This window comes from Mixophyes fleayi, chromosome 4 (assembly GCF_038048845.1).
Source record: "Mixophyes fleayi isolate aMixFle1 chromosome 4, aMixFle1.hap1, whole genome shotgun sequence".
NCBI lineage: Eukaryota > Metazoa > Chordata > Amphibia > Anura > Limnodynastidae > Mixophyes > Mixophyes fleayi.
In genome coordinates this window covers 37,864,212-37,889,620 of record NC_134405.1, presented here as the reverse complement: position 1 = coordinate 37,889,620, position 25,409 = coordinate 37,864,212, and the positions used below count along the sequence as shown (strand labels likewise).

The 25,409-nt window shown below is 39.0% G+C and overlaps 1 protein-coding gene across 1 annotated transcript in view; it reads right to left on the bottom strand.

Moving 5' to 3' along the window:
• LOC142150627 (uncharacterized) overlaps window positions 1–24,286 on the bottom strand; it is a 209,826-nt gene extending 185,540 nt beyond the window's left edge. Inside the window, 3 exon segments of the mRNA XM_075205823.1 lie at window positions 541–1,064; window positions 10,279–11,040; window positions 23,520–24,286. Of these exon segments, the coding sequence (XP_075061924.1) occupies window positions 541–1,064; window positions 10,279–11,040; window positions 23,520–24,286 (2,053 nt within the window).
• Window positions 24,287–25,409: the final 1,123 nt, after the last annotated feature.

Genomic DNA, 25,409 nt, shown 5'->3' with positions numbered 1-25,409 from the left:
GCAACCAGTGTATTACTTGCATCATGTTACTAAACAGTACAAAGTAGTCATGTCAGCGAGAGATAAGACAACAATAGAAAGGTATGAGGGAAAGAATCAGAAGGAATAACAGGGACCAATAGGAGCACTTTTAGTATGATACAGGGCAGTGTGCAGTGTTCCTGTAGAAATATTCAGTACTCATAGCTCTGCTGTCATAGAAGGGATCCCAGTACTGAGAAGAGCTGCTGGAACTCTCTACTGGATAGAAAGATCTTTCTTCTCCTAGTCCCAGCACCTGGATGAACAGAACAGCAGTATATTACAGAGCTCAGGAAGGGATGTCCCATTATCATTGTTTGTATATATAGTTCTAGTTCAAATAATGGAGACCTTCCGGGGGGAAGATACCCACAAGTCCTATTGCCTGACTTCTTCTGTCTTCTCTGACTTTGATATCATATAAAACATTTGTCACATTCAGAAAATTAAAATTGCCTTTACCTTGTATGAATATTATGATGATACAGCAAGTAAACTTAGTTATGAAACACATGTTACATTCAGTATCTCAGGGTGACTCTTGTGTGTGAATCTTCTGGTGAGTGACAAGTGTTTTCTTTTGAGTAAAACACTTGCTGCATTCAGAGCATTTAAATGGTTTTTCTGCTGTGTGAATCCTCTGATGTTCAGCAAGATTTGAAGCCCGGGTAAAGAACTTACTGCATTCAGAGCATTTAAATGGTTTTTCTCCTGTGTGAATGCTCTGATGTTTAACAAGACTTTGCTTCAGAGTAAAACACTTGCTGCATTCAGAGCATTTAAATGGTTTTTCACCTTTGTGAATCCATTCATGTCTTACAAGATTTGACTTCACTGCAAAACACTTGCTACATTCAGAGCAGTTATATGGTCGTTTTCCTGTGTGAATCCTCTGATGTTCAACCAGATCTGAAGCCTGGGAAAAGCACTTGTTGCATTCAGAGCATTTAAAAGGTTTTACTCCCGTGTGAATCCTCTGATGTTTTACAAGATTTGACTTGTGGCTAAAACACTTACTGCATTCAGAGCATGTATAAGGTTTTTCTTCTGTGTGTTTCTTCTGATGTGTAGCAAGATGTGAAGCCTGGGTAAAGCACTTGTTGCATTCAGAGCATTTAAAAGGTTTTACTCCTGTGTGAATCAGCTGATGAAGAACAAGTTTTGACCTTGTTTTAAAACATTTGTTACATTCAGAACATGGAAAAGATTTATCTGCTTTGAGACTCATCATGTGTTTGATTAGTAAAAAGATACGTATGGAAGGATTTTCCTATTGAAAAATAGGAACAGTTTGTGTGAAAACTTTCTAGTTAAAGAATAATTAGCATCTGTGGCCGATATGACTTGTTGGTTGTTGATGCTCTGAGAACAATGTCCTTTTCCGAGAAGTCTTCTGTTCTCATTAATCCCGCTCATTAATCCATCTGTCAAAAAAGATGAGTTTATTATTTATATTATTATTTAATAATTACTTGTGTGAATCTACATTAACAGTATTAGTGTTATATTGTACAAGGAACATGAACTGTATTTATATACACTAACAAATATGTCTCAGTAATTGACCATTGCTTTCATTTTTGTGCACAGTGTCACATTATTGGGACCTCGTTGCCAGTTAATTGTGCAGATAAGAGAACTCTATCCTCAAACAGCCGATACCAATTCTTATTAAGATAATACTCATAGTCTAAAAATTGCTAAAAAATTTGCATAGTAATAATGAAAATATCCTCCATAATCCCATAGCACTGATATATATATTACACATGTGATGCTTCAAAATATATATATATATATATATATATATATATATATATATATATATACACACACACTACACATGTGATACCACAATACTGATGGAGAGTACATAAATATTTATGCAAACATAATTCACAGTACTTATAGAAATGTATAGATATATATTACACATTTGATACCACAGTACTGCTACAGTACTCAGATAGAGTTTCCTTATAACCTTCACACATTTATTATCACGCGGTCAATGGATGGTTCATGAAACTACTTGAGCCTAAATTGTAAATTTAGACTCCTACTTGTATAAATATGTAGAAGTATGTAAGTATGTACAGGAATAATATACCTACCACATAATCTAAATCAACATAGGTGACCACATGTGGCTGTCCATCAATATATTAAGGTATATGTTATGCATCTATGATACTATTTAAACATATAACCACACTGCGAAACATAGGATTAATTAGATACATAATATATAATGTGTATAATCTGGGTGTAAATCATGTAAACCCAGATTCATTTTTCAGCACAATATTTACTAATAGATAATACAACAAACAGAATATATAATGCATAGTAGTGTATCCCCATTATTATAACTCTGATAAATTGCAAAGCTAACTATATATAGAATGTTACAGCAAGAACACATCAAACATTGTTAAAAAATACAATATCTGCAACATAATATCTGCAATCATTTGTGCATGTATCAATATATTCTGATGCATAATATAATTACCTTATTGTGTAGTTTTCTACTTCTCTCTCCATGCTCATTCTTACTGTTCCATCCTTCCAGCTCTCCAACCACCAACTAACTAACTTACACCAGCCTGATACAGCCTATTTATAGTCATTACTCCCCATCTCTCTTCAGTAGTTTCTGGGATGACCAAAAAATATTCTCAGACTGTTTGTCAACTACGGTCACATAGTACAAAGGAAAATTCTAATTAGACCTTGGAAGGTGGAAAAATCGTTCATTCTAATTAGATCACAGCAGTCTCCAACATCCTGTTATGTCAACAAATGGACCTTTTGTTTAGGATCCACCTATTGTCTAGGCAGACAGTGTGACCTGTTAGGGTCTAGGAAAATATGTAAATTTTCTTTCATCCCAGCAGCTTCTCAGGTACACATCCTTCACATGTAATTTAGATATAAACATTTCTAAAGTCACTTACTAGAAAGGAAAATTCTAATCAGGCAGTTTGCAAATTTGTTCATTCTATTTAGATTTTAGCATTCTCTGATACCCTGTTATATCAACATATTCACTTTTCATTTAGAATTTACCAAGTAGACAGTGTGAGCAGAAATACCTCTTTTATATATATGTTGTACCTCTAATTCCAAAATGATTCACTGTTAAAAATAAGCCATATAACAAAGACACCTTGTAATAAATACAAAGAAGCCAAATAAGACACACACCTTGTAATAAATATAAATAAACCATATAACACACACACACACCTTGTAATAAATACAAAAACGCCATATAAGACACACACCTTGTAATAAATAGAAATAAGCCACAGAAAACACACACCTTGTAATAAATAAAAAGAAGCCATATAAGACACACACCTTGTAATAAATATAAATAAGTTACAAGACAATTGTAATTATTACAGACTGTGTGTAACTCACATAATACACACACCTTGTAATAAAGATAAATAAGCCATATAACACACACCTTGCAATATATACAAATAAGCCATATAACACACACAGCTTGTAAAAAAAATCAATACAATATAAATAAGCCATATAATACTTACCTTGTAATAAATACAAATAAGCTATGTAACACACACACACCTTGTAATAAATATAAATAAGTCACAAAACACACGCAGCTTGTAATAAATTCAAATAAGGCATATAACACACACACACACCTGGTAACAAATACAAATAAGCCATATAAAACACAACTTTTGTAATAAATACAAATAAGCCATATAAGACACATAGCTCGTAAAAAATAAATAAAATATAAATAAGATATATAACACACAACTTGTAATAAATATATATAAGCCATATAATGCACACACCTTGGAATACATATAAATAAGCCATATAACACACTTACCTTGTACTAAATACAATTAGGCCATATAACACACACACCTTGTAATATTTACAATTAAGCTATATAGTGCACAGACCTTGTAATAAATACAAATAAGCCAAATAACACACACACCTTGTAATATTTACAAATAAGCCATATAGCGCACAGACCTTGTAATATAAATAAGCCATATAGCGCACAGACCTTGTAATAAATACAAATAAGCCATATAACACACACACACACCTTGTAATATTTACAAATAAGCCATATAGCGCACAGACCTTGTAATAAATATAAAAAAGCCATATAATGTACACACCTTGGAATACATATAAATGAGCCATATAACACACATACACACACACACACACACACACACACACATACCTTGTAATAAACACAAAAAAGCCATATAACACATACTCCTTGTAATAAATATAAATAAGCCATATAACACACACACCTTGTAATAAATATAAATAAGCCATATAACACACACACATTGTAATAAATATAAATAAGCCATATAACACACATACCTTGTAATAAATATAAATAAGCCATATAACACACACCCCTTCTAATAAATACAAATAAGCTATATAACACACACAGCTTGTAAAAAATAAATAAAATATAAACAAGCTTTATAACACACACACATTGTAATAAATATAAATAAGCCATATAACACACATACCTTGTAATAAATATAAATAAGCCATATAACACACATACCTTGTAATAAATACAAATAAGCCATATAGCGCACAGCACGGTGGCTAAGTGGTTAGCACTTCTGCCTCATAGCACTGGGGTCATGAGTTCGATTCCCAACCATAGCCTTATCTGTGTGGAGTTTGTATGCTCTCCTAGTGTTTGCGTGGGTTTCCTCCTCCCACAATTCAAAAATATACTAGTAGGTTAATTGGCTTGTTTCAAAATTGACCCTAGTCTCTCTCTGTGTCTGTATGTATGTATGTATGTTAGGGAATTTAGACTGTAAGCTCCAATGGGGCAGGGACTGATGTGATTGAGTTCTCTGTACAGCGCTGCGGACTTAGTGGTGCTATATAAATAAAATATGATGATGATATAACGCACACACCTTGTAATAAATATAAATAAGGAATATAACGCACAGACTTTGTAATAAATATAAATAATCCATATAACACACACTCCTTGTCATAAATATAAATAAGGCATATAACACACACTAATATGCCATATAACACACATATCTTGTAATAAATGCAAATACTGTATGTCCGTACAATATAATACCATACATACAAATTATCCTTCATATAAGGACTCAGCTCTTCTTTCTTGTAAGAAGGATAGTGATAACAATAGGGTAAAAACATCAAGTTATGTAAAGCTGGCTGTACCTATGGACACAAGTGTAAGTAATATTTAGTACACATGCGTAGTAGTGAATTGCGTGTTTTTTTGCCATGAAACACACTTTTCGGCCAACCCTACGTAGAAAACTACATAATATGTCTTCGTTTGTTCTTCCTCAGTTCCCAGTATGTTTTTTTTTATTCAATCTAAAATCTGGTTAAGTGTAGTTTCTAGGATACAAATGTTCTGAGAATTCACAGCACAGGACTTCTATCAGCAATGAGTGATGTTCTGTGTAGCCAGAGGCACAACTGTACTAGATGAGTGATGTATGGAAGCATCATGTGACTTATGCTATGCCTCTCCCCTTGTGTTGGTGTTGGTGAGCACTGATAAACTATTGTTTCTCTCAGAGACAGACTGGCCTATTGGCCGTGCAGAGACTCCTGTGTTACACGGCCTCCTTGTGTGCCCGCTCTTCCCACACTAACATTATACTGCTACATAAGCAGAGATGAAAGTAAAATAAATTCACTGCTGAGGAATCTTCCTCTGCTCCAGGGCTCTGATTGTGACCTGTCTGTGTAACGAGCACTAACAAGGACGTGAGATGTAAATTTATACATCACATATATTCCCAACGCATCTGGGGTACCAGATTTTGGGGAATCTAGCTATGTGGAATAATGTAGCATTTGAGTGAACAATTCCTACTAATTTCTGTATAATAGAATGTCCCATCATTATCAACAAATACTCTGAATATACATGTATTTTCTACATTTATAAATGAGTATTGTATAGCTTATACATGGAATGATTACTTACATAATGTCCATATAACAATCTGGAAAGTCAAAACATATAAAACTGTCACACTAAAGATTTTGTTTGTGTACCCACCACATCCTTCTCTTATCAGACAGTGGGGGAATAATTATCATTTGTTTGTTATCTAATACTTACATTTTGGTTCATTGTTGGTTTATGAATATCCCAGAGTGTCTAATCACCTGTCATAGTCAGTGGTATAAGAGCGGAAGTAATGCTGTTGTTTATGATTTCCCAGAATTCCTGGAATTGGGGCTACAAGCAATGGTAAAGTTCAGCAATGGGAGCCTGACATTTATTACAGTTACTTTTAAGTGTTGATTGGATGAGGAATCAAATATTTGCAGTGAGACTAGCCCTATGCAAGGTTATAAAAGTGATTGTGTCAACGATATTTCTTGAGTGGTCAGTGATTAGATAAGCTGTATCAATACGGCCAACTGCAGAGTTAATGAAACACACAGGTTTGTTGTTTGCAAGAACTCTGATTTATCAGACTAAAGAGATCAGTTTTGAAGTTCTCATTATGTAGACAGATCACAATCACGCAAGTGTATAAAATATGGCATTATGTCAACTACTAACAAAGTACATATCTGCGTTATGAATCCCAGTGCATTCACGAAGAGCAAAGTGTCTTTATTCAGGTAAATATATTAACAAAGATAACTCAAATCCACGGATAACAGGTTCCAAAAGAGACTGTATAGTAAAATGGCAAGAACAAGTATAATAAGTTTTACCCCAGTCCAGAAGGCACATGGCTGTCCAGGAAAGCAGACAGAGTCCAGGGATAAAGCAGTGATCAGACAAACAAATCCAAATAGCCAGGCAGAGATCAAGCTAATTAGCGAGGTCCAGAAGTCTGTCCAAAAGGTCAGGGCAACAGGCAGAATAGCGTGGTCCAAGGTACAGGCAAATGATTCGGGGTCTCAGGCAAGCAGGCAAGGTCCAAGGTACAGGCAGGGGTCATATACAGAAGTTCAGTCCAGCAGGTGTATATCAAATAGCACAGGAGCAGTTTAGCAGCAGCCAGGAACAAACGGGATGAACTGCACAGAGCACAGCTAGAGGCAGGTACTTAAAGCAGTGCAACAGGTGCAGTTCTAATCAGGCATAATGCAAGGAGATTAACTCCTTCAGGCACGTAGAAGAGTTCAGGTACAGAACAGCAGCACCTCTGATGGTATGAGGCACTGCTGCTAGGTACAAACAACAGACAGAGTTGTAACAATCTGAAGGCAGAGAGCTTGAGAGATGCCTAGATCTGCTAATATGTGTCCTAACACTTCTCCAGTTAAATGTGTTCCCCTATCACTTTCTATTACCTCTGGGGCATCATATCTGCAAACCACTTCTGACATCAATTTATTTTCTACGGTTCTGGTATTTGCTGTTCTGCAGGGCCCAAGCCTCGGGCCAACCGGAGAAGAGGTCCACACACACCAAAACATTCTCATACCCTGCAACCTTATGTAGTTGTGTAAAATCAATCTGTAGTCTTTGAAATAGATAATCAGCTCTGGGCACGGTTTTAGCAGGCACTACAATAGTTTTGCCAGGATTATGCAAACCACATATGGTACAGATTGTAGTATAAGCTTGTGCTGCCTGGGTGAAGCCTGGTGCTATCCAGTACTTGTCTAAGGTATTTACCATCATGTCCCTTGAAAAGTGCCTCACCATGAAACATCTGGGCCATTCGTGGGTAGAGTGAATGGGGCAGGCAACTATTGCCCGTACCTAATTTGTTTCCTTCGCCGTCAGCTTTCTCTATTCTGTCCTATCTTTTACCTGTTTCTGCATCTCCTTTAGTATGTCAAAATCAAATGGGTCAATTGTCACAGTTACTATATTAACTGTACAGGTCTTCAAGGCTGCTTCCTTGGCTGCCTAGTTCTGCAAGTGCAGTTCTTTTAACCTGTAAAGTATTGTCTCGGGTGTGTGCTTTCACCTACACCACAGCCTCCTGCCTTACATTGGTTTAGACTTAATTATTTTACATTACTTCCCATAGGAATGAACTTATACGTGTATGCTTCCAACATTTTAAAGACAGTCCACTTTTCTTCCGTATTTTTGTCTTCAAAAAAATTGTACCAGTCTAAGCACTTTATAAACTCTTTCAGCATATTAAAATTTATCTTTCTAAAGTTTAAAGTCCTAGTTGATCCCTTATAACGTTGCTTCTAGAAACTAATTTCAAATGATACCATATTATGATCACTGTTTCCCAAGTGCTCCCTTACTTGAATAATTGTTATTACGTCTACATTATCTGTTCTTCTACTAATTGGGACATGTAATGGTCTTTTATCGTGTTCAGAAACCTGTTGTCCATAGCTGCACCGCAGGTGTCAGTACTCCAATCAATGTCTGGATAATTAGAACTCCCCATAATTAAAAACTGACCTAGTTGTGTAGCCTTTTCAATTTGCTGTAGAAGTTGAGCTTCCTCAATCATACTAATAACTGGTGGTTTATAGCATATCCCTATCAGCAACTTCTCTGAACTTTTCCTCCACTGGATATTTCCACCCACAATGCCTCTATATTATCACCACTATTCTTGTAAATAATTTCCTGAATACTTGGTTTTATTTCTGTCTTAATATAAAGACATACTCCTGCTCCCCTTTTATTTACCCTATCCCTCCTGAAGAGAGTATATCCTTCCATGTTGACTGTCCAATTATGTGTATCATCCCGCCAGGTGTTGGTAATACCTATAAAATCATATTTCTCATTCATTTTTAAAAGTTCTATTTCCACCATTTTACCTGTCAGGCTTCTTACACTTACAAGCATACACTTAAGTCCATTGCCTCCCTTAGGTATTCCTTTTTGCTTTAACAAGGGCCTCTTCTTATCGGCTGTGCTTCCATTTCCCCCCTCTCCACCCCCTTGACTCTTGTTAAATTCCTCCTTACTACTCTCAATGTCTATCCCATAAGTACTTGCTTGACCCTCTCTCCCGAAGCCTAGTTTAAAATCTCCTCCAACCTTCTACTCATCCTGTCCCCTAGCACTGCAGCCCCCTCCTCATTCAGGTGCAATCCATCACGACAATAAAGACGACAACTGACTGAGAAATCAGCCCAGTGCTCTAAGAATCCAAACCCCTCCTTCCTACATCAATTTTTTAGCCACGCATTAACCTCCCTAATTTCCCGCTGCCTCCCTGGACTAGCGCAAGGTACAGGTAGTAATTATAAAAAAACTATTTGTTAGTTATGTGTATACATTTAATGTGCCCATACTTAAAATAAAAAAAACAGAATCTACACATTTATCCAATTAAGATTTTATTCAACATTAAGTGTTATAGAAGCATCTGCCAGTAACATAAATGGTAATTACAGAGAGTCTATATGCAGGATAGTCCTATCTGATTTGTATCACTATGTACTATGACACTGTTTGTTAGTTATGTGTATTCTTCTAATGTGCAATATAATCTATGAAGGATCTTTATTAGTAGCCAGGAAAACAATGTGAGCTCCTTGGGATTTATTTAATAACATCGTGAGAAGAACAAGAATGTGTTGTAGCCAATAGCAACCATATATCAGCTATTAGCAGCCTGGTGTCATCAAACCAACTAATGTGATCATCTGATTGGCTGCTATGAAACACAACAACCAGTGTATTACTTGCATCATGTTACTAAACAGTACAAAGTAGTCATGTCAGAGGGAGGTGAGACAACAATAGAAAGGTATGAGGGAAATATTAAGAAGGAATAACAGGGACCAATATGAGCACTTCTAGTGTGATACAGGGCAGTGTGCAGTGTTCCTGTAGAAATATTCAGTACTCATAGCTCTGTTGTCATAGAAGGGATCCCAGTACTGAGAAGAGCTGCTGGAACTCTCTACTGGATAGAAAGATCTTTCTTCTCCTAGTCCCAGCACCTGGATGAACAGAACAGCAGTATATTACAGAGCTCGGGAAGGGATGCCCCATTATCATTGTTTGTATATAGAGTTCTAGTTCATACAATGTAGACCATCCCGGGGGAAGATACCCACAAGTCCCATTACCAGACCTCTTCAGTTTTCTCTGACATTTATGGCTTTTGACTTTGATTTTTTATAAAACATTTGTCACATTAAAAAAATGAAAATTGCCTTTACCCTGTATGGATATTATGATGATACAACAAATTAACTTGGTTATGAAACACATGTTACATTCAGTATCTCAGGGTGACTCGTGTGTGAATCTTCTGATGGTTTACAAGATATGACTTGTGGCTAAAACACTTGCTGCATTCAGAGCATTTAAATGGTTTCTCTCCTGTGTGAATCCTCTGATGTTCAGCAAGATGTGAAGCCCGGGTAAAGCACTTGCTGCATTCAGAGCATTTAAATGGGTTTTCTCCTGTGTGAATCCTCTGATGTTCAACAAGATATGAAGCTTGGGCAAAGCACTTGCTGCATTCAGAGCATTTAAATGGTTTCTCTCCTGTGTGAATCCTCTGATGTACAGCAAGAGATGAAGCTTGGGCAAAGCACTTGCTGCATTCAGAGCATTTAAATGGTTTTTCTCCTGTGTGAATCCTCTGATGTTCAGCAAGATATGAAGCTTGGGCAAAGCACTTGCTGCATTCAGAGCATTTAAATGGTTTCTCTCCTGTGTGAATCCTCTGATGTACAGCAAGAGATGAAGCTTGGGCAAAGCACTTGCTGCATTCAGAGCATTTAAATGGTTTTTCTCCTGTGTGAATCCTCTGATGTCTAACAAGACTTTGCTTCAGAGTAAAACTTTTGCTGCAATCAGAGCATTTAAATGGTTTCTCTCCTGTGTGAATCCGTTCATGTTTTACAAGATTTGTCTTATGTGCAAAACTCTTTGTACATTCAGAGCAGTTATATGGTCGTTCTCCTGTGTGAATCCGCTGATGAAGAACAAGTTGTGACCTTGTTTTAAAACATTTGTTACATTCAGTACATGGAAAAAACTTCTCTCCTTTGAAACTCATGATGTGTTTCATTAGTAACAATTTAATTGTAGAAGGATTCTCTTATTGAAAAATAGGAACAGTTTGTGTGAATACCTCCTAGTTAAAGAAGAATTAGCATCTGTGGCCGATATGACTTGTTGGTTGTTGATGCTCAGAGAACAATGTCTTTTTCCGAGAAGTCTTCTGTTCTCAGTGGGAATCCTGCTCATTTATTCACCTGTGAAAAAGAGATGAGTTTAATTTAATAATTACCTGGGTGAATCTACATTAACAGTAGTAGTGTTATATTGTATAAGGAACATGAACTATGTTTATATACACTAACAAATATGTCTCAGTAATTGACAATTGCTTTCATCTTTGTGCACATTGTCACATTATTGGGACCCAATTGTCAGTTAATTGTGCAGATAAGAGAACTCTATCCTCCCACAGCAGATACCAATACTTATTAAGATAATATACATAGTCTATTAAGAGATTATAAAAATTGCTAAAATGTTTTCAAAATGCTAGTGAAAATATCCTGTAGCATCCCACAGTACTGATAGGGAATATATAGATATATTACACACAGGACCCCACTATGTAGATATAGAGCATATAAATATGTATTAAACACATGATACAGCAGTACTGACAGATAACACACATATATATTTATATATATATATACACACACACACATAAAAAAAATAATATATATATATATATATATATATATATATATTACAAACATGATTCTACAGTAGTTGGAGAAATGTATAGATATATATCACAAACATGATCCCACAGTACTGCTACAATACTCGGATACATTTCTTTTATAACCTTTATACATTTGTTATCACACGTTAAAGGGATGGTTCCTGAAACTACTTGAGCCAAAATTGTGAATTATTGTTCAACAACAGTTGAGTTAGAATATCTGGCAAGTATATTATTCCTCTACTTATTGTATATATATATATATATATATATATATATATATATATATATATATATATATGTGTGTATATATATATATATATATATATATTTATATATATTACCATAAAACATAGGTGACAATATATGACTGCCCATCAATATATTTAGGCATATATTTTTCATTTATGATACTATTTGAACATATAACTACACAGTATTAATTAGATACATAATATATAAAGTGTATTATCTGGGAATTTAAAGCACATATTATGTAAACCCAGATTCATTTTGCAGCACAATATTTACTGATAGATAATACAACAAACAGAATATATAATTCATAGTAGTGTACTCTCATTATTATAACTCTGTTAGATTGCAAAACTAACTATATAAAGAATATTAAGGCAAGAACATTGTTAAAAATACAATATCTGCAACATAATATCTGCAATCATTTTTGCATGTATCAATATACTATTGTGCATAATATAATTACCTTATTCTGTAGGCTTCTACTTCTCTCTCTCAATGCTCATTCTTACTGTTCCATCCTTCCAGCTCTCCAACCACCAACTAACTAACACCAGCCTGATACAGCCTATTTATAGGCATTACTCCCCATCTATATTCAATAGTTTCTGGGATGACAAAAACTATTCTCAGACTGTTTGTCACCTAAGGTCACATAGCACAAAGGAAATTATAATTAGACCTTGGAAGGTGGTAATTTATTTTATTCTAATTAGATCACAGCAGTCTCCAGCATCCTGTTATGTCAACAAATGGATCTTTTGTTTAGGACTCACCTATTGTCTAGGCAGACAGTGTGACCTGTTAGGGTCTAGGAAAATGTTTAAATTTTCTTTAATCAGAGCAGCTGTAACCTAAATGAGATATAAAAATCCCTAAAGTCACATACTACAAAACAATTCTAATCAAGTAGTTGGTAAATTATATCATTATAGTTAGATCTTAGTATTCTCTGATTTCCTGTTATATCAACAAATGGACTTTTGGCTTAGAAGTTACCTAGCAGATCGTGTGAGCAGAAATACCTGTATTATATATCAGCTGTAACTCTGATCCAAAATGATTCACTGTTAAAAATAAGCCATATAACACACACACCTTGTAATAAAAACAAATAAGCCATATAACATACACAACTTATAATAAATACAAATAAGCCAAATAACATATACACCTTGTAATAAATATAAATAAGCCATATAACATACACACCTTGTAATAAATATAAATAAGACATATAACACACATATCATATAATAAATACAAATAAGCCCTATAACACACATCTTGTAATAAATATAAATAAGTCATATAACAAACACCTTGTAATAAATATAAATAAGACACAAAACACACACACACTGTAATAAATGCAAATAATCCATATAACACACACATTGAAATAAATATAAATAAGTCATAAAACAAACACACTGTAAAAAATACAAACAAGCCATATAACAAACACATATTTTAATAAATACAAATAAGCCATATAACACACACATCATTTAATAAATACAAATAAGCCATATAATACAAACACACCTTGTAAGAAATACAAATAAGCTATATAACACACACCTTGAAATAAATACAAATAAGCCACATAACACGCACATATTGTACTAAATACAAATAATCCATAGAACACACACCTTGTAATAAATAGAATGGTTTTTTATTCCCCCTTCACATCTGACACAGTACTGGACAGCGCTAGTGGTTTCCATTATCAACAACTATTCTATGGCTATGTGCTACTAAGGACGCATAATTTTGTAAATATTTTGGTGTGATACCTGAAATTACTGCAGAATCTGTATGATCCATCCTGAGAAAGAATAAATTGCAAAGTGGTTCATTAAGTGCTGCGTGAGCAGGGCCGGATTTACCGCTAGGCAACCTAGGCACCTGCTTAGGGCCTAGCGGCTCTCGGGGGGCACAGCTGGGGGGGACAGGAGCGATTTAAAAAAAAAAAAATTCGGCCCCTCCCCCGACTCGCGAATCGGGTCCCGGTAGCCTCTTCTCCTCTCAGTGTCTCAGTGATAGAGAGAGGAGAAGAGGCTGCCGGGACCCGACGAGCGATCACGTGACTTTTTTTTTTTATATCTGGACTGACCGAGGAGGAGCAGCGCGCCGGAGAAGAAAGGCAATAGAGAGGTAAGTAAAACAACGGAGGGACAGAGGTGGTGATGGTGAAGGGGCACAGAAGTGTTGATGGTGATGGGCACAGAGGTGGTGATGGTGAAGGGCACAGAGATGGTGATTGGCACAGAAGTGGTGATGGTGAAGGGCACAGAGATGGTGATGGTGAAGGGGCACAGAATTGGTGATAGTGATTGGCACTGAGGTGGTGAAGGGGCACATAATTGGTGATGGTGATTGGCACAGAGGTGGTGATGGGCACAGAGGTGGTGATGGTGAAGGGCACAGAGGTGGTGATTGTGAAGGGGCACAGAATTGGTGATGGTGATTGGCACAGAGGTGGTGATGGTGATTGGCACAGAGGTGGTGATGGTGAAGGGCACAGAGGTGGTGATGGTGAAGAGGCACAGAGGTGGTGATGGGCACAGAGGTGGTGATGGTAAAGAGGCACAGAGGTGGTGATGGTGATTGGCACAGAAGTGGTGATGGTGAAGGGCACAGAGGTGGTGATGGTGAAGAGGCACAGAGGTGGTGATGGTGATTGGCACAGAAGTGGTGATGGTGAAGGGCACAGAGGTGGTGATGGGCACAGAGGTGGTGATGGTGATTGGCACAGAGGTGGTGATGGTGATTGGCACAGAGGTGGTGATGGGCACAGAAGTGGTGATGGTGAAGGGCACAGAGGTGGTGATGGGCACAGAGGTGGTGATGGGCACAGAGGTGGTGATGGTGAAGAGGCACAGAGGTGGTGATGGTGAAGAGGCACAGAGGTGGTGATGGTGATTGGCACAGAAGTGGTGATTGTGAAGGGCACAGAGGTGGTGATGGGTACAGAGGTGGTGATGGTGATGGGCACAGAGGTGGTGATGGTGATGGGCACAGAGGTGATGGTGAAAGGGCACATGTGATATTGTGAAGGGGCAAAAGTGACAATGAAGGGGCACAGTGTGATGATAGAGGGACAAAAGTGAAAAGAGCACATACTTGGATTTATGCGTATTATTTTTGCCAACAACTTAAGTAAGTATTTCTGCCCTGACTTCAATATTTATTAAGTTGTTTTGACCCAACTACTTAAAAAAACGGGACTGCTTGGTAATTATTTAGGGGTGCCTTTTTCTGCAGCAGGGTGGCCTTGCTCTTTTCACATGTTAGGTACGCCCCCAAAGATACAAGCCACGCCCTCACCTCCTTTGGCGGCGCATGCTTTCATATCTACTTAACTATAGGGGTATATGGTAGGCATGCGGCGGCACATGCTTTCACTTCTACATAACTATAGGGGTATATGGTAGGCTGCAATAATATAGTGCTATGGATTGTTTCAGGGAGGGGGCCCAAAAACAATATCCTGCCTAGGGCCCTATGAGGTCTAAATCCGGCTCTGTGCGTGAGGGGCATTTTTTTATTTGGTGTACTTGTCACAGTACGTACTATACCCCAAATACAGACAGCCTGAACAATAATAGGGGACATATTTTTTTACAGATCACTAGTAAAACATCCAGTAGTGGTGTATGATGGAGCCTTGGCTGTTTTAATGCATTTATTTTAATAAGTTTCCAACCGAGTGCTGAAGATCTACTAACTGTGATGCCCAATAATGGAGTCTAGAATGTAGAAGGGCTAACCTTCCAAGAGCACAAGGCCTGTATAAGTCTCAATTTAATTCTCGCCCTTTTATCTGGCCATATTAAGGAGGAGACATGTTGACCAATATTAGTAAAAATCTATCCTGGTATACAGATAGGTGAATGGTGTAATACATATATAAAGTTTGGTTGGACAAACATTTCAATTAAGTGAATTCTACCTATTACCAGAGGAGGCTATTTCTTCCATATGCTGGATATAAAATCTAAGAAATCAATTAAAGAGCCATTATTGTCAATAATATAACCTTGGGGCTGTCTGAGATCCAAATACTTAAGTAATACCTAAGTATTTGAATTATGTAACCCATTGAGAGAATAAAAATGTCCAGAATTTTGTGAATAATTCTTACGAATAGGGAAAATAGTTGATTTAGACCAATTGATTATGAGACCTGAATAAAATTCAAATTTCTCAACAACCCTGAATCAGGTTTTTGAGAGAGTAATTTGCATTCAATAATAATAACATCATCCGTTTTCAAAGCAATCTTTTTAGTTCTGTCACATAATGATAGCCCAGATATACCAGAATTTATTTTACTTATACACGTCAGATGTTCTATTACCAGTGGAAATGTTGGGCAGTCTTGACACGTCCCCCTACCTAAAAAACGTTTATTGGAAATACAGCCTTTTACTCTACTCTTGCTGCAAGAGTCACTATAAAGTAATTTTACCCAGTTAGTGAAATCAAGACCAATACAAAAATTTTGCAAATCTTTCCAAACATAGGGCCAGTTGTCAAAATCAAAAGTCTTAGGGCTAGATTTACTAACAGGCGGGATGCTCGACGTGTTTAATCTGCCATGCATATATAAAGCACTGCCTGCCACTTTTTTTTTCATAGGGTTTTGAGGAGTATAGAGAGAGGGGTTTGGAGAATTGTGGATTGGTGATAGTTGGCTTAGAGTGGTCTTGTGCAGCGATTTCTGATTGAAGTGTGAATAGTCCTGTGGTCTTTTTCAGTTTTGTGCCTTTACTTTCTCATTTAATTTCTGTCTTGTATTTATTGTATTTGTCTAGTCCTTTGTCTCTGTTACTTGTGTGTGAGAGTGTTGTGAGTGTTTCTGTAGTTAGTCTAGTTTGTCCGTTCTTCAGTGTTTCTTTTTTTTGTGTATTCATTGTGAATATGGCCAGAGATAGGAGGGGGGCAGAGGCTGAGGAGAGATAGATGGAGGTGGAGGGGACAGAGGAAGGTGAGGAAGGGTTAGAGGAGACAGGACAGGGCAGGAAGTCCAAGTCAGGGAGGAATGTCACATTGTCTCATGATGAAAATTGTGTGCTGGTCCACAATATAGTTCCCTGCTACGAAATTATATTAGGGAATCTAGCAGCCTGTACTCCGCTCAGGCGGCGCTACCAATTGTGTGACCAAATCTGTGAGGCCGTGAACGCAGTGGGGCCATTAAAGCGGTCAGTGGCTCACTGCCGCAAAAGATTCTCTGACATTAAGAGGAGGCTTAAAGAAAAATTGGCTGATGAAAGAAAGCCAGCAAGAAGAACAGGTGGGGGACCCCCACTTCGTGTGGAATACACCAGCTATGAGGAGGAGATTGTAGAGGGGGTAAATGTGCAGGATACAGATGCACCCTCGTTTGGCCAAGCAGTTGGTGAGTTATTTGCATTTTTCACTCTAACAGTATTGCAAGTACACATGTTTTTTTTCAAACACATTTTTCAAATATACTGTATATATTGCAAATAATTGTTGCTGCAAATACATTGTATGCTTTTTCTAATACATCCAGATTCGCCTGTAACAGACTCCACTCCGAGTCTAAGGTCTACACCTCCACCTTCTGTGAAGGATTCTGCCCCTGAAGAGCAAGCAGGTGCGTGTACTCTGTTTGGGGGCGAAACAATGGAGTTAGATGTTTTTATGTGCAAATGTTGGTGTACATGTAATATATCTTGATTTTTATATGGTTTGCAATGAAAACATCATGTACTACACAGAGGGAGAACTAAAATAGTATTAGCTAACCCAAAAGCACAGTCTTGCCTCATTTTGCATCCTGCACCATCATATTTGTTGTTCAAAATAATTTGCTTTTCTATCCCCCTCACCCATGCATAGTCCAAATGAGAATGTGTATTCAAAAGTTAAAAATTGCATCCTTAAGCAGGTTGCATAGGACAAGTAATGAGGAATGCAAACTTTGTTAAACAATCTGTATTTGAAAAAGAATATTATTTTCTATCCAGTGTCCAGAATGCAATATACAAACATAATATATTCTATATACTTTCCATTTTTTTTCAAACACAGGACCTTCTTCATATCAGCCTGCTCAGCGGGAGTCCTTGGCCATGTCACCTCCCACAGAGGATGAAACAGTCATCCCCCTCCAAGCTGTTGATGCCCCTGTCTCTACCCTCCAGGAGCAAACACCTGGGCCAGTAGAACAAACCGAACAGCAGCAAACTGCGCCGCCTACATTGGATACAGGGAGAGAAATGGCACAGACAATTGGCAAATTTCAACTTCAACATGTCTCATATTGTGGGCCATTTGAGGCGTGCACACCGCAGTAATAGCCAAATACCTGCTGCCTTAAATAGAATTGCCACAGCTATAGAGCAATCGAATGTTACGATGGTCCAAATGACTGGTGCTGTGGAGGCATTACATTCTACTGTAAGGGAGGTGAATGCTAATGTGAATCGGATGGCAGGCCAAATCCATCATGAAATTATCCCTGCACCTATCTCATCTGCCACAACCAGTACCGCTAGCACGCCGAGTAGATCCGTCCAGAGTACACCTCCAATGAGAGGTGCTCGCACCAGGAGTGGCCGAAAGGGAGGAGAGAGTGGCTCCAGAGGTACAGATGTACCAGCCAAAAGGCGTCGCTAGCCTAATGCCTCTGTTTTCTGTATATATATTTTTATGCATGTGTATGCATTGTAAATTTTCAGTTTATGCGTTCTACTGCAATAAATGCGGATACATTTCAATGCTATCAGTCTTTCTTTTCTGCCAATTAAACAACAGTATACTGCTTTAAAAAAAAAATGCACTAATTCCTAGGTTCCTAAACTGTGCGCCGATGCTCCCAGGGGTGCCGTGGCACTGTCACAGGGGTGCCGTGGACAGGAAGAAGAAGAAGAAGGAAAAAAAACCCCAAAAAAACCAACTACTTACCAATCCGGCGGCGCCCAGGACCCAGCATCCTCCTCCTTCCTCGCTTCTCACTGAATGCCGGGCTTGACGTCACGCCCGGCATTCAGTGAGAAGCGAGGAAGGAGGAGGATGCTGGGTCCCGGGCGCCGCCGGATTGGTAAGTTTCTCTCTTTTTTTTTTTTTTTCTTTTCTTCTTCCTGTCCACGGCGGGATACAGAGGGGGCACAGCGAGGGGGCAGAGCGCGGAGTCTGAGGGGGCAGAGCGCGGAGGCAGAGGTGGCAGAGCGCGGAGGCAGAGGGGGCAGTGCGCGGAGGCAGAGGGGGGAGATGCTGCAGGGGCAGAGCGCGGAGGCTGAGGGGGCAGATGCAGCAGGGGCAGAGCGCTGAGTCTGAGGGGGCAGAGCGCAGATGCTGAGGTGGCAGAGCGTGGGGGCAGTGGGGGCAGAGCGCGGAGGCTGAGGGGGCAGAGCGCGGAGGCTGAGGGGGCAGAGCGCAGATTTTGAGGGGGCAGAGCGCAGGGGCAGATCGCAGATGCAGCAGGGGCAGAACGCGGAGGCTGAGGGGGCAGATGCAGCAGGGGCAGAGCGCGGAGGCTGAGGGGGCAGAGCACAGATGTTGAGGGGGCAGAGCGCAGGGGCAGATCGCAGATGCAGCAGGGGCAGAACGCGGAGGCTGAGGGGGCAGATGCAGCAGGGGCAGAGCGCGGAGGCTGAGGGGGCAGAGCACAGATTTTGAGGGGGCAGAGCGCAGATGCTGAGGTGGCAGAGCGTGGGGGCAGTGGGGGCAGAGCGCGGAGGCTGAGGGGGCAGAGCGCGGAGGCTGAGGGGGCAGAGCGCAGATTTTGAGGGGGCAGAGCGCAGGGGCAGATCGCAGATGCAGCAGGGGCAGAACGCGGAGGCTGAGGGGGCAGATGCAGCAGGGGCAGAGCGCGGAGGCTGAGGGGGCAGAGCACAGATTTTGAGGGGGCAGAGCGCAGGGGCAGATCGCAGATGCAGCAGGGGCAGAACGCGGAGGCTGAGGGGGCAGATGCAGCAGGGGCAGAGCGCGGAGGCTGAGGGGGCAGAGCACAGATGTTGAGGGGGCAGAGCGCAGGGGCAGATCGCAGATGCAGCAGGGGCAGAACGCGGAGGCTGAGGGGGCAGATGCAGCAGGGGCAGAGCGCGGAGGCTGAGGGGGCAGAGCACAGATTTTGAGGGGGCAGAGCGCAGATGCTGAGGTGGCAGAGCGTGGGGGCAGTGGGGGCAGAGCGCGGAGGCTGAGGGGGCAGAGCGCGGAGGCTGAGGGGGCAGAGCGCAGATTTTGAGGGGGCAGAGCGCAGGGGCAGATCGCAGATGCAGCAGGGGCAGAACGCGGAGGCTGAGGGGGCAGATGCAGCAGGGGCAGAGCGCGGAGGCTGAGGGGGCAGAGCACAGATTTTGAGGGGGCAGAGCGCAGGGGCAGATCGCAGATGCAGCAGGGGCAGAACGCGGAGGCTGAGGGGGCAGAGCACAGATGTTGAGGCACATAGAAGAGTTCAGGTACAGAAGAGAGGCACCTCTGATGGTATGAGGCACTGCTGCTAGGTACAAACAACAGACAGAGTTGTAACAATCTAAAGGTAGAGAGCTTGAGAGATGCCTAGATCTGCTAATATGTGTCCTAACACTTCTCCAGTTAAATGTGTTCCCCTATCACTTTCTATTACCTCTGGGGCATCATATCTGCAAACCACTTCTGACATCAATATATTTTCTACGGTTCTGGTATTTGCTGTTCTGCAGGGCCCAAGCCTTGGGCCAACCGGAGAAGAGGTCCACACACACCAAAACATTCTCATACCCTGCAACCTTATGTAGTTGTGTAAAATCAATCTGTAGTCTTTGAAATGGATAATGAGCTCTGGGCACGGTTTTAGCAGGCACTACGATAGTTTTGCCAGGATTATGCAAACCACATATGGTACAGATTGTAGTATAAGCTTGTGCTGCCTGGGTGAAGCCTGGTGCTATCCAGTACTTGTCTAAGGTATTTACCATCATGTCCCTTGAAAAGTGACTCACCATGAATTATCTGGGCCATTCGTGGGTAGAGTGAATGGGGCAGGCAGCTATTGCCCGTACCTAATTTGTTTCCTTCACCGTCAGTTTTCTCTATTCTGTCCTATCTTTTACAGACACCTGTTTCTGCATCTCCTTTAGTATGTCAAAATCAAATGTGTCAATTGTCACAGTTACTATATTAACTGTACAGGTATTCAAGGCTGCTTCCTTGGCTGCCTAGTTCTGCAAGTGCAGTTCTTTTAACCTCTAAAGTATTGTCTCGGGTGTGTGCTTTCACCTACACCACAGCCTCCTGCCTTACATTGGTTTAGACTTAATTATTTTACATTACTTCCCATAGGAATGAACTTATATGTGTATGCTTCCAACATTTTAAAGACAGCCCACTTTTCTTCCGTATTTTTGTCTTCAAAAAAATTGTACTAGTCTAAGCACTTTATAAACTCTTTCAGCATATTAAAATTTGTCTTTCTAAAGTTTAAAGTCCTAGTTGATCCCTTATAACGTTGCTTCTAGAAACTAATTTCAAATGAGACCATATTATGATCACTGTTTCCCAAGTGCTCCCTTACTTGAATAATTGTTATTACGTCTACATTATCTGTTCTTCTACTAATTGGGACATGTAATGGTCTTTTATCGTGTTCAGAAACCTGTTGTCCATAGCTGCACCGCAGGTGTCAGTACTCCAATCAATGTCTGGATAATTAGAACTCCCCATAATTAAAAACTGACCTAGTTGTGTAGCCTTTTCAATTTGCTGTAGAAGTTGAGCTTCCTCAATCATACTAATAACTGGTGGTTTATAGCATATCCCTATCAGCAACTTCTCTGAACTTTTCCTCCACTGGATATTTCCACCCACAATGCCTCTATATTATCACCACTATTCTTGTAAATAATTTCCTGAATACTTGGTTTTAATTCTGTCTTAATATAAAGACATACTCCTCCTCCCCTTTTATTTACCCTATCCCTCCTGAAGATAGTATATCTTTCCATGTTGACTGTCCAATCATGTGTATCATCCCGCCAGGTGTTGGTAACACCTATAATATCATATTTCTCATTCATTTTTAAAAGTTCTATTTCCACCATTTTACCTGTCAGGCTTCTTACACTTACAAGCATACACTTAAGTCCATTGCCTCCCTTAGGTATTCCTTTTTGCTTTAACAAAGGCCTCTTCTTATCGGCTGTACTTTCATTTCCCCCCTCTCCACCCCCTTGACTCTTGTTAAATTCCTCCTTACTACTCTCAATGTCTATCCCATAAATACTTGCTTGACCCTCTCTCCCGAAGCCTAGTTTAAAATCTCCTTCAACCTTCTACTCATCCTCCCCCCTAGCACAGCAGCCCCCTCCTCATTCAGGTACAATCCATCACGACAATAAAGACGACAACTGACTGAGAAATCAGCCCAGTGCTCTAAGAATCCACAAACCCTCCTTCCTACACCAATATTTTAGCTACGCATTAACCTCCCTAATCTCCCGCTGCCTCCCTGGACTAGCGCATGGTACAGGTAGTAATTTTAAAAAAAAAACTATTTGACATGTGTATACATTAAATGTGCTGCTACTTAAAATAAAATAAAAAAACAATAAAAAAACAGAATTTACACATTTATCCAATTAAGCTTTTATTGAACATTTAGTGTTATAGAAACATCTTCCAGTAACGTAAAGTGTAATTACAGAAAGTCTATATGCAGGACAGTCCTATCTGATTTATATCACTATGTACTATGTCACTGTTTGTTAGTTATGTGTATTCTTCTAATGTGCAATATAATCTAAGAAGGATCTTTATTAGTAGCCTGGAAAACAATGTGAGCTCCTTAGGATTTATTTAATAACATGGTGAGAAGAACAAGAATGTGTTGTAGCCAATAGCAACCAGATATCAGCTATTAGCAGCCTGGTGTCATCAAACCAACTAATGGGATCATCTGATTGGCTGGAATGAAACACAGCAACCAGTGTTTTACTTGCATTATGTTACTAAACAGTACAAAGTAGTTATGTCAGAGGGAGATAAGACAACAATAGAAAGGTATGAGGGAAATAATAAAACAAAATAACAGGGACCAATAGGAGCACTTCTAGTGTGATACAGGGCAGTGTGCAGTGTTTCTGTAGAAATATTTAGTACTCATAGCTCTGTCTGTCATAGAAGGGATCCCAGTACTGAGAAGAGCTGCTGGAACTCTCTACTGGATAGAAAGATCTTTCTTCTCCTAGTCCCAGCACCTGGATGAACAGAATAGCAGTATATTACAGAGCTCAGGAAGGGATGCACCATTATCATTGTTTGTATATATATTACTAGTTCAATGGAGACCATTCCGGGGGAAGATACCCACAAGTCCCATTACTAGACCTCTTCAGTCTTCTTTGACATTTAAGGCTTTAGACTTTGATTTTACGTAAAATATTTGTCACATTCAAAAAATGAAAATTGCCTTGACCCTGTATGGATATTATGATGATACAGCAAGTTAACTTGGTTATGAAACACATGTTACATTCAGTATCTCAGGGTGATTCTTTCGTGTGAATCTTCTGGTGAGTGACAAGTGTTATCTTTTGAGTAAAACACTTGCTGCATTCAGAGCATTTAAATGGTTTCTCTCCTGTGTGAATCCGCTGATGTTTTACAAGAATTGACTTCTGAGTAAAACACTTGCTGCATTCATCGCATTTAAATGGTTTTTCTTCTGTGTGAATTTTCTGATGTTTTACAAGATATGACTTGCGGCTAAAACACTTGCGGCATTCAGAGCAATTATATGGTTTTTCTCCTGTGTGAATCCTCTGATGTTCAGCAAGACTGAAAGCCCAGGTAAAGCACTTGCTGCATTCAGAGCATTTAAATGGTTTCTCTCGTGTGTGAATCATCTGATGTTTAACAAGACTTTGTTCCATAGTAAAACATTTGCTGCATTCAGAGCATTCAAATGGTTTCTCTCCTGTGTGAATCATCTGATGTTTTACAAGACTTTGTTTCATAGTAAAACATTTGCTGCATTCAGAGCATTTAAATGGTTTCTTACCTGTGTGAATCATCTGATGTTTTACAAGACTTTGTTTCATAGTAAAACATTTGCTGCATTCAGAGCATTTAAATGGTTTTTCTCCTGTGTGAATCCGTTCATGTTTTACAAGATTTGACTTCTGGGCAAAACACTTGCTACATTCAGAGCAGTTATATGGTCGTTCTCCTGTGTGAATCCTGTGATGAAGAACAAGTTGTGACCTTGTTTTAAAACATTTGTTACATTCAGAACATGGAAAATACTTTTCTTCTTTGAGGCTCATCATGTGTTTGATTAGTAACAAGTTACATGTAGAAGGATTCTCCTATTGAAAAATAGGAACAGTTTGTCTGAAAACCTTCTAGTTAAAGAATTGTTAGCATCTGTGGCTGATATGACTTGTTGGTTGTTGATGCTCAGAGAACAATATCCTTTTCTGAGAAGTCTTCTGTTCTCAGTGGGAATCCTGCTCACTAATTCACCTGTCAAAAAAGATGAGTTTATTATTTATATTATTATTTAATAATTACCTGTGTGAGTCTACATTAACAGTTGTAGTGTTATATTGTATAAGGAACATGAACTATATTTATATACACTAACAAATAGGTCTCAGTAATTGACCATTGCTTTCATTTTTTTGCACATTGTCACATTGTTGGGACCTCATTACCAGTTAATTGTGCAGATAAGAGAACTCTATAATCCCACCGCAGATACCAATACTTATTAAGATAATACACATAGTCTATTAAGAGATTATAAAAATTGCTAAAAAGTTTTCAAAATGCTTTTGAAAATATCCTGTAGAATCCCACAGCACTGATAGAGAATATTTATATATATTACACACAGGACTCCACTATACTGATGTAGAGCATATAAATATGTATTACACAGATGATACAGCAGTACTGATATAGATATATATATATATATATATATATATATATATATATATATATATATATATATATCTGACAAATATGATGCCACAGTACTGGTGGTGAATATATAAATATATATTAAAGATGTGATACAGTACTGATAGATTATATATATATATATAGTACGCATGTGATTCCACACTACTAATGTAGAATATATACATAGATATTACACGTGTGATACCATAGTACTGATGGAGAATACATAACATGATACCACAGTACTGCTACAGTACTCGGATAGAGTTCCTTTATGACCTTCATACATTTATTATCACACGATAAAGGGATGGTTCATGAAACTACTTGAGCCTAAATTGTAAGTTTTGGTCAACGACAGTTGACTAAGAATATTTGGCAAGAATATTATTCCTGTACATACTGTGTGTGTGTGTGTGTGTGTGTGTATATATATATCTATATCATAAAACATAGGTGACAATATATGACTGTATTTGG